The sequence below is a fragment of the Micropterus dolomieu genome, unplaced genomic scaffold (genome assembly GCF_021292245.1).
Source record: "Micropterus dolomieu isolate WLL.071019.BEF.003 ecotype Adirondacks unplaced genomic scaffold, ASM2129224v1 scaffold_91, whole genome shotgun sequence".
Taxonomy (NCBI): domain Eukaryota; kingdom Metazoa; phylum Chordata; class Actinopteri; order Centrarchiformes; family Centrarchidae; genus Micropterus; species Micropterus dolomieu.
In genome coordinates, this window is record NW_025744090.1 from 1 (window position 1) to 9,791 (window position 9,791).

General features: G+C 37.0%; 2 protein-coding genes across 2 annotated transcripts; both read right to left on the minus strand.

Annotated features, from left to right (window-relative positions):
• Positions 1 to 610: 610 nt before the first annotated feature.
• pithd1 (PITH (C-terminal proteasome-interacting domain of thioredoxin-like) domain containing 1) lies at positions 611 to 4,539 on the minus strand. Its single transcript, XM_046043184.1, has 5 exons — positions 4,220 to 4,539; positions 2,879 to 2,922; positions 2,349 to 2,426; positions 1,635 to 1,739; positions 611 to 767 (listed from the first exon to the last, which is right to left on the minus strand). Exons 1-5 carry the CDS (start codon positions 4,415 to 4,417, stop codon positions 626 to 628), a joined length of 567 nt encoding a protein of 188 aa, XP_045899140.1. The 5' UTR covers positions 4,418 to 4,539; the 3' UTR covers positions 611 to 625.
• Positions 4,540 to 6,401: 1,862 nt separating this feature from the next.
• On the minus strand, positions 6,402 to 9,568 carry LOC123967159 (elongin-A-like). The gene is made up of 3 exons (XM_046043183.1): positions 9,440 to 9,568; positions 8,315 to 8,481; positions 6,402 to 8,224 (listed from the first exon to the last, which is right to left on the minus strand). Exons 1-3 carry the CDS (start codon positions 9,556 to 9,558, stop codon positions 8,163 to 8,165), a joined length of 348 nt encoding a protein of 115 aa, XP_045899139.1. The 5' UTR covers positions 9,559 to 9,568; the 3' UTR covers positions 6,402 to 8,162.
• Between the last annotated feature and the right edge of the window lie 223 nt (positions 9,569 to 9,791).

Genomic DNA, 9,791 nt, shown 5'->3' on the forward strand with positions numbered 1-9,791 from the left:
AAGTTCTATACAAATAGAGCTATTATTTCTATTGCTTATTTTGTCTGACTAGCAGTCCAAAACACAAAGATATGGAGTTTACTATCATAGAAGAAGAAAAACAAAAGCAGATCCTCACAACTGACCACAAAATATTTGGCATTTTGCTTAATAATTTACACTATTAACAGATTGTAAAAATAGTTTACAATAAATTTTCTGTTATCGACTAATCCGTTTATCAAACCCCTCTGAGCAGATGGAGAGCACATTGCACTTGATACTACTCTGACACTATAAATATAACAGGATGTAAGGAATATGTTCAAGACCACTTTTCACATTCACTTCAAATGCCTCAGAGCAGTGGGTCAAAAGGTTTTTCCTGTCATGCTGCTGCAGTAATCCAGTCAAATACAACAGTCCTACAATAAATCCTCCCTTCATGATGGTTATAATGTTCATATTTTGCTGCAACTGTTTTAGAGAGGTGCTGATTTGACTGCAGTTTGCAATGCTGTTTACTGTATTGTGTTATACTAAGCTGTTTCTAATATTTAGTCCATTCATTAATACAGTGACATCTAGAACATTATCAAGGTATTTTTAGATGATCAGAATAAAGAGGAACAAACTAAAACAGGATTCAGCAGACGGATGCTTCTTTTAAAAGGCTGACCTCCGTGTATTCTCCCCTCAGACCGATGTAGTAGACCCTGGTGCTCTCTGCTCCGAAGTTCTTTGAGATGTGGATGGAGAGGTGCTGAACATTGGAAAAACGAGCAATCCTAGAAATCAGGACACAAGGAGACATTTTAGTTTGAGGTAACAGCTTGGAAATTAAATTCATCAACACTGAACCGTCTGTGTCTAAGAAACCAGGATGTATTAGAGACTCTTTGTAGAAGTTCACAGGAGGAATCAAATATCCTGAGCCATGGTATGCTGTGTGTTCGGAAATTTAATAGGAACACATCCACATGCACACAAGTGGAGACAAGCATGACTTACTGAGACAACGCTTCTTTGACCAGATCGCAAAAGATTTGATTTCACTGCATCACGTCATTTAGCGTCCAGAATTCACTCATGATGCAGCTTACATTCAAGCTACTATCACTTCTCTATGTACATATCTTGTGAACGCTGCCTGGAATATCAATCATGAGCAAATCTAAACAGTAAAGTGAAAAAAATAAAAATAAATAAAATAAACAAAGTAATTCTGGTGCAGGAAGATTTGTCACTTAAAGCTAAACATTTGTGCCAATAAAAAGTGCAATCAGCGTATTTAAATGTATTTTATATTATCAGTCTTAGTCAGTATTGGCTGTTTAACAGTCATACTCCTTTAGGTTGGTCTGCAGTGAGCTGGTTCTGGCTATCAGCGATCAAGCTAGCAGTCACTTTGTTGGGAAGATGTTCAAACAATGACAAAAACTAGAACCAGAAGGAAGCTTAAAGAACAAGCTGTAAGTGTCTAACAAGACCTATAAAATATGCAGATTTCTCAAGTCTGCTCGTTCAACGCCTGAAGCAGCTTATTGGGATGTCTCAAACTCAATATATGTCTCATATAGAAAATGTTGGTTTGGGAACCTGACGGGACAAAGTATTCCTGCCTGAAGGTAGAACGTTGCAGTTCACACGCTCACTTGGTTGGGTACTCCAGCTCAGCGTCAGGGTCTCTGTTGAGTCTGAAGGCTTGTTCAGGTTCTCTGCCAGTGTCGTCGAAGGACATCTGAGGGATGTTTTTGTACCTGGGAGGGAAAAATAAGCACACTTCATGCACCATAGTGAGTGTACTTTAACTGCAGATCTGTTTCTTATTTTAATTGGAGTTAAATCACTTAAAAACACTCCATTTTGTCTTATGTAGACAATGAATTTATTATAGGGCTATCAACGCCAACACAGTAACACTCGTGATTAATCTGAAAACTGTCATGTGATTATTTCTTTAATGCAAAATCATATTACCAAGTTTGACCCCAACTTCCTCCCATAATCCCAGTGTGGATTTTACCTGACTGTAATACTGAGACATACACCGGGGTGCTGAACAGCAAAATTTTGTTTCAAAAAGCTTCGTAAGTTTAGGTAAAACCCTCCACCACCACACATGCATTGGCTTCCCCCAAAATACAGAAAAGTACTACCATTTTAAACTTGATTCACAGACTATAATTGTGGATAGCTTGATTATATTTTATAATCGATTGGTACCACTAATTTCTAAACAAAGATTTTGGGGTGTCCTGGTGCCCAAGGAGGGTTTAAGACGCTGACGATGTAATTGCAAAGTCCCCGGTTCCAATCAGACTGGGTTTACTCTGTTGCCAATCGAAGTGGCAGTGACAGACACTCACAGTCGTATCTCAGCTGGATGAGAGTCGTCATTTTCTCCAGAGATGATGATGCCCTTAAGCTTTACGCTGCCTGTAAAACTGAAAGAGATGACACACAGTTCCTTCGCTGCTGTCTTTGTCAAAACAGGGGAAAAAAAAATCACGAAGAGACACAAAAAAAAAAAACAAAAAAAACAAAAACAAAAAAAAACAGGACACTGCGAAAGACGAGAAGCAGAAGCTGTCACAAGAGACGTATGGTGAATTATTAAAAAACCAAAAATGAAATTAGAACTAATATGAAAAAAAAAAAAAAGCTTAAAGAGTACATCTCATTTCTTTGTGAAGAAGAACCTTGTTGGGAACTTAAATACCAACATATTGTACAATAATAAAAGTAAACTCAATCGGTCCTCCTGCACTGTGTCTTTGTTTGTGTCTACAAAAATACTTTTTTAATAGGTGTGCACACCGACAGGAAAAGCATAAAATGTGTTCATACATGAGAAATGAATAAAGTTCAGGCTAATTATGATGATTTTAGGACTTACGGGATGTTGAACAGCAGCTCTTCATCTGCGTCACTCTCGACATACTAAAGGAAAAAAGACAAACTGGTGTTAATCCTTTCTGAGTAAACGGAGTCTGCTATAACACAAACATTATTAAACTGTGATACTGGTTTAATTGGTTTTAATTAAGTTATCAATTAAGTAAATTAAGTACCAATACAACAATCTAAAATTACTCTACAAGTAAAAGTCCTTTTCTTGTCCTACTTAAATACAAGTATGATCAGCTGACTGTACTTAAAATATCAAAGTAAACATACTTTTCTGCTAAACAAAAGGCCGTTCTGAGTTATATATTATTATGTATTGGACAATATGTCAATATGGATGCATTATGGGTTTTTACTGTTGTAGGTGGTCATGGTTGAGATAATTTACCTGCTTTATCTACAATAGGGTAGGTTAATCTATAACAATACATAATTTAAAAACATGTATGTTTTTTTATGTCAAATTATAATCTGGAAAGTACTTAGTATCTCTCTGCTTAGTTTCTCCTTCCTGTCCAACATCGTTGCAGTTTGGATCAGGACTGAACCAGGACCAAGAGATTCAGCCTGGTCTCCTTCATGTTGTCCTATCTGTGTGACTAGTGTGCTTGGGCTTTGCCTCTTGTTAGTCTGTGTAGGCTGGAAGTCGCTCGACCTCCTCCCGGATCCATAGTCCTCTTTTCTACAATCTATATTTAATTTGGTCATCCTGATAGTAGATACTGTAATTTTACTATGTTGGTATATTCAACAAACAACATCAATTGCAAATCCATTCCTCCTGGGAGAGGGATCACTCCTCCTCCTCACAAATAGTGTGATATTAGGCTACAAATAATTTTTTTTACTAGTTTTGACTACAGTTGTCTAATAAATGTAGTACAGTAAAAAAAGTGCAATATATTTGCACTAGTAGTGGAGAGGTACCATAACTACATCAAGCATGTTTAAGTCAATGTACTTAGTTACTTAGACTCCAGGGTACATGGTTGTTTATTTATCAATCTACACAACAAGGTTGTATAATGAAAGTGTGTAGTCATTCATGGTACACACACACACACACACACACACACACACACACACACTTTAACCTATAATTAAATGAATATTAAATGGTAAAATAAATTAAACTATCTGCAGCCTCATGCCTCATTTGTCAGCCTGAGTGATGTTAATAAAGCTTTGTTTATTTTAATAACTGCGCAGCCCCACAGCGAGACTGCGACAAAAGCCCGGAGTAACTTCTGTGTGACACACATAAAACATCCACCACAGGGGGACACAGGCGGGGTAACTGACCGGGGCAGAGGCTCTGTACGGCCGTTACCTGGTCCCGCTCGTTCCGCTTATCCCACGGTTTGAACACCAGCTTCCCGTCTCCGTCTCTGCTCTCGTTCAGGCACTGCAGCTTCTCCAGGTCGATCCGCAGGTACAGTCCGTACTCCAGGCCCCTCTCCGCGGGCTCATGCTCCCCCTCGCACCCGCCGCAGCCGTGCCCACCGTGACCGTGACCGTGCCCGGACATCGCGGAGCCAAACCCGTTGCCTTTCCGTTACAGACAGCGCACTCAAAGAAACAGAAAGCAGACGCCAGTAGCAGCTCGTCCAGCGTGCTTTTACTAACGTGAAACACGAACTTCCGAAGCGATTTATCGTCAAGGGAATTGACGTTACAATTGAGCTTCCGGTTCGAGAGTTCCAAAATAAAACAAACGCTTCGTCTAAATAAAATTTACATTAAATAAAGTTTTACTATTATGAGCTAACAGCTAACAATGACCCTGTTTGTCTGGATTTAGATAAAGACAAAGTGGCGTTAAAATGTGTGCACGTGTACATGTGGATATGTGTGTGTGCAGGGGACAGCATTAGCAGCAGGCAAATGCTGGTAAAATATTCAAGAGGCTGGTAGATTTACTTAGACAAACACCAGGATAATCTATTGAGTGGCTGGTAAAGTTTGAACATTCACTTAGACCTCAGGAGAAAAAAGTTAATTTTGCACCATGTGTGTGTGTAAACATATATTTACACACAATCCTTTGGTCTTCAAGTAGTTTTGGTATTTATTTAACATTGAATGGATTGTATTGGATCCCAGCTGGTTATATTTGTATTTATTCATGTGCTTATTTATTTAAACAATATTGAACACTTTGGGTCTCCATAGGAATATGGTATAGGATGTAAATTATTTGAGTTATTTTGAGACAAATATGACATTGATGACAAGTTCAAGTCTCTTTGAAACGTTGAAAGCAGCTAAAAAATAAAACATAGCAGAGAAGCATTGAAAAGTCATCTCAAATGAAATGATTTGCCAACTGTAACACTTTAATTTACAGAATTAGCATCAAGATGTAATGTAAATGTGACACAATATTATAAACTCAAGGTTCACTCACTGTATCCCACGGCTTTCTTGAGAAAAAAAAAAAAAAAGGAAAGAGATTACGAAATGCAGATTTTATTTTGTAGGGGAAGAGTGCCTGGCAGGAAATCATCCGCTGCAACATTGTAACCACTTTACCTGCATGAATAGCAAAACACCAAACACAAGTCATGTGCTCTCTGAGTGGCTCGCATCGCTTACCCCCAAACGTCAATGCTGTCGCAAAACGTTTACAAGTATCCTAAAAACTGAACAACCTCAACATTAAAACAGCCCATGACGGTTCAGCTGTAAATAATATCAGTGCTTCATATTTAATAAGCTATTGTGTGTTTTAAATGTAAATCTAAAATACGGCTAAAATACTACTAGGGACAAACAAGTAACTACTAATAGAATAAAATACAATATTTATCTACAACAGTTGACTGGTAACCTCTAAAATAATGTCTACTTGTCCAACTTTCAACTACATGATATTACTGGGCAGCTTAACCTCTAAGGATATAGCATAATTTATTAGTTATTTTAATAGTCCAAATCAGTAACTGGTAAGTTATCAAATAAATGTAGTGAAGTTAAAAAGTAGTATTTCCATCTTAAAAGTAGTAAAGTTTAAAGTAGCATTAAATGAAAATACACGAGTAAAGTACAAGTACCTCAAAACTGTATTTAGATACACTTGAGTAAACATACTTAGTTACATTTCACCACTTAGCAGTTTTACTATAGAGCTGTTTTTATCCTTCTCAGATTGTTTCATTTTAACTCATCGCATATTAAAGAAAGATTAAGTGAAAATTCAGAAAAGTCAACATAAATTTAACAAGTTTAACATTTGTTAATTTTAATACTTATCTCTTTAATCATGTTGTGACCCCTCAGATTTATATTTTTTTTATACAGAGGGTCCCGTCCACGAGTTTGGGGACAACAAAAAGCTGCGTGAACTTCAAACACTGAACTGAGTTTCCAGCTCTGCAGAGTTTTACCAGTTTACAGGATTTGCTTGAACAAATATGAACTTATCACCTATTAAATCATCATCAATGATAACACTGTAGAAGATGCTATCTATTTTGATCTTGGACGTTAATGATGAGATATTCGAAACAAAGGCAAAACACAAAATGTTGGTTTAATTGGGAATAAATGCCACATTACATGATTTAAGGAAAACATTATGTAAACAATATACTAATACTATTAAAATGCCTACAGGACAGACGGACACTTAAAAAATCCACTCACATTGTCTAGTGACAGCTTTTCCTTGTTACTCTACAGACTTATCCAACATTTTTCAGTGATTTAGAGAGAAAGTAAAGACTTCTCCTGTTGGCACACGTGTTTAATAGAAACAAAGAAGATGTTTGTGTTGCTTGATAAACACCACCACACAAAAACTTTTAAGGGCAAAAAGTCAATTTTAATAAAAATGACCATATAACATTTATTAAAATCTAATAAAATTACAATTTTTAATCTAATTCCATTCAGGCCCATGATGTGGGGTGCCAGGTCCCAGTGTTGAAAATAAATACATCTCCTCATTGTTGTAGACTAAAGCTGCAGGCATCCTATCAGTTTCCTTCCTTATTGTAATTTTCCTCCTCCCTCAAGATATTTGTCACAGTGAAGCAGATATAAACAGGGACACACACATCCAACAGCAGGAAAACATGATCTGAAGCCACAGGAGAGTTAAAATAAGGTGTGTTTGTGTACGCGTACTTCACCGATTTCATTTTTAGCTCTACACATTAAAAACGCACCAGGAAAACCTCTTTAAATATGCAAGTGTATTTGTTTTTTTTAAAAGCCAAGTCTTTAACCAGCCAGTTGACGCCTTGGTTGGCGTGCACCATGCATGCCATTAAAAGAGAAAACAAGAGTGTGTAAAAAGTTTTCCTCATGTAGTGTATCATTTGATCGTAATGGAAAGTGACAAACAACTATTCTTTAAATTAAATGAATGAGCATTCTTTCTGTCCTATGTCTTCTCTGTACACTAATCATGTAGCTACAGCTAGCAGCTGGTTAGCTTAGCTTGGAAGACTGGAAACAGGTGGACACAGTTAGCATGGTAGCTAAATTCACCTACCAGCACATCTCAAGCTCACTCATTAACACAGTATGTCTAAATTAGTTTAATATGTATAAAACAGTGTACTTTTCTTTGTAAAAATGACAACTGAGCGTTTTACAGAGTCACTGTATGTGGCAAGCTATTTCTAGGTTGTGACTAGTAACTTCCTGGTGTCCACATTTTCTACAAGTTTTTTGTATGTTTTAAACGAACAAGATATAACGTGTTAATTAGTGAGCTTAAGAGGTGCTGGTAGGTAAAATTTTGTTACCTTTGGATAGAGCCAGGCTAGCTGTTTCCAATCATTTTGCTATGCTAAGCTAAGCATACAGACATGAGAGTGGTGTCAATCTTCGTATCAAACTCTTAGTAAGAAAGCCAATAAGCGTATTTTCCAAAAGGTAGAGCTATTCCTTTAAAAATGTCTGCTGCAAAACAAGGAAAAGTAACAGACTGTGTGTTTGTTTGTGTGTGTGTGTCTTAATGTTCTTAACAAAGACGTCACACTCACCATCCTTTATGATTTAAATACTTATTTTAAGACCCCCAAAACAGGTGCCACCACTTAAATAAAATAAAACCATTTTTCCACCAATACTTACAGTTCAGTTCATATGATGTTTGGTGGGTAAAGATGAAGGTGTATGTGTGCGTGTGTGTGTGCGTGTGCGTGGGTGTGTGTGTGTGTATGTGTGTGCGTACAGGGATAAGGGATCTCCAGTAAAATTTTCTTAAACTTAAATTAAAAATACAGCTGGAATTCATAAAATACATTCAAGTCTCTTTCACACTATCGGCGGGAGAATCTGTTCTTGAAAGCTTTGATAGTTTTGGCCATCATGGGGGCGATTTCTGCAAGAGGAGGCAGACGAGAACAAATGGTTTGTGAGATTTAAAAGAACTCAAACTTAATTTGATCCTAAACTCTTAACGCACACTTACTTTTGACCTGTGGCTTGTCCCGGGCGGCATGCACTCCCCCCCCTCCCCCTCCCCCTCCCCCTCCCCCTCCTGGTGCCGAGGAGCGAGACGAGCCGGGAGACGGGTCATGTTGGGAAGAAAAGGTGTGGCTCGATTCACCAGAATAGTCTGTGGTAGCTGGCCTTATTCTAAAAGACACAAGAAGAAATAATGATAATAATAAACTTTGTTTGGATAGAACCTTTCATACAAGAAAATGCAGCTCAAAGTGCTTTAAACAAAGGAATTACTCCCACAAAGTGCTTCACTTAAAAAAAGGACATTTAATGAACATTAAAACAGGGATAGATAAAAGGTCAGTGAATGTGCTGAATCTAAAATGAATCAAAGTGCCATAAAGTCCTAAACTAAAACAAAAGTGCAGAAAATAAGTGATGGTTTATTTATCATTTAGTCTGTAAAATGTCCAAAAATAATTTAAAAAAATTAACTCTTTACACTTTTCCAGAGGGTAAAAGTGACATCTTTGAATTGCATACTTGAAAATTTTGGAGCTACACAGAAAACACCCAAAGATATTCAATTAACAGTGTACCAACAATTCTATACATAGTTTTGAAGAAAAGCATTTTTCTTGCAATGTTGATTCAAATGTTTTAAATGCATGGCTAATTAGTTAGGTATTATATAAGTTTAAAAATGTTGTCTTTATAAATTATGCTGTTTAAAGATTTAAATATGCACATATATTTGTCCAGAATGAGTTTGTGTGTCTTGATGAATGTCTGTCTTGAGATCCACGTGTCACCAATATTGGTGAAATTGGAGAATACAAAATTAGAAAAATCCATAGGTTTACTTTTTAAAGCATATCAATATGCATGTAAATAGTAAGTAAATCTGGTAGATAGAACAGGACACACACTGAAAATACAAGTTAGTATAAAGAACAACTATTTAATTATCACACAAATTAACTCCTGTGATGATGAACTGTAAATACACCCTGGTAAAACCTCGTACATCAATAAAACTCAACATTTATGAAAAGTGATGTGCCTTTATTTTCCATGTAGCCTCAACACCAACTTCAAGTCATAATCCTAAATGTCAGAAATTTGACTATGTGCTAGATATGATACTGACTTGATGGGAGCTGCAGCGGTGGTGGAGGCGGCTGTGGACAAACCACTACTGGTGCCAAACCTCTCCTGCCGACGGCGAACGTCACGCGGCGGCTTGGCGACAGAATTCACAAACGCCATCTTAACCTGCCGACCTGCCAGGACAAACAGAGACACTTAAATGTAAATCTAGTCGCTAAAATAAAATAAAATTAACTGACTTAAACATTCAACATCTGTGACGTTTTTGTAGAAATGAATGTCCATTTTAGCCATTTTCTGGTGCTGATTAATATAAAACAAAAAGCCGTAATGGAGGAAGTATTCAGATCCTTCACTTAATTAAATAACTGATACCACGCTGTAAAAATACA

What these genes read in the sequence shown, in the direction of transcription:
- pithd1 (XM_046043184.1), bottom strand. Translation starts at nt 4,417, where the DNA reads ATGTCCGGGCACGGTCACGGTCACGGTGGGCACGGCTGCGGCGGGTGC. An exon ending in CATCCAGCTGAGATACGACT is followed by an intron (nt 1,740 to 2,348) that starts GTGAGTGTCTGT and finishes TTTCCCTCCCAG; the next exon opens with GTACAAAAACATCCCTCAGA. An exon ending in GAGCTGGAGTACCCAACCAA is followed by an intron (nt 768 to 1,634) that starts GTGAGCGTGTGA and finishes CCTGATTTCTAG; the next exon opens with GATTGCTCGTTTTTCCAATG.
- LOC123967159 (XM_046043183.1), bottom strand. Translation starts at nt 9,558, where the DNA reads ATGGCGTTTGTGAATTCTGTCGCCAAGCCGCCGCGTGACGTTCGCCGT. An exon ending in ACCGCTGCAGCTCCCATCAA is followed by an intron (nt 8,482 to 9,439) that starts GTCAGTATCATA and finishes TGTGTCTTTTAG; the next exon opens with AATAAGGCCAGCTACCACAG. An exon ending in GGACAAGCCACAGGTCAAAA is followed by an intron (nt 8,225 to 8,314) that starts GTAAGTGTGCGT and finishes CTCCTCTTGCAG; the next exon opens with AAATCGCCCCCATGATGGCC.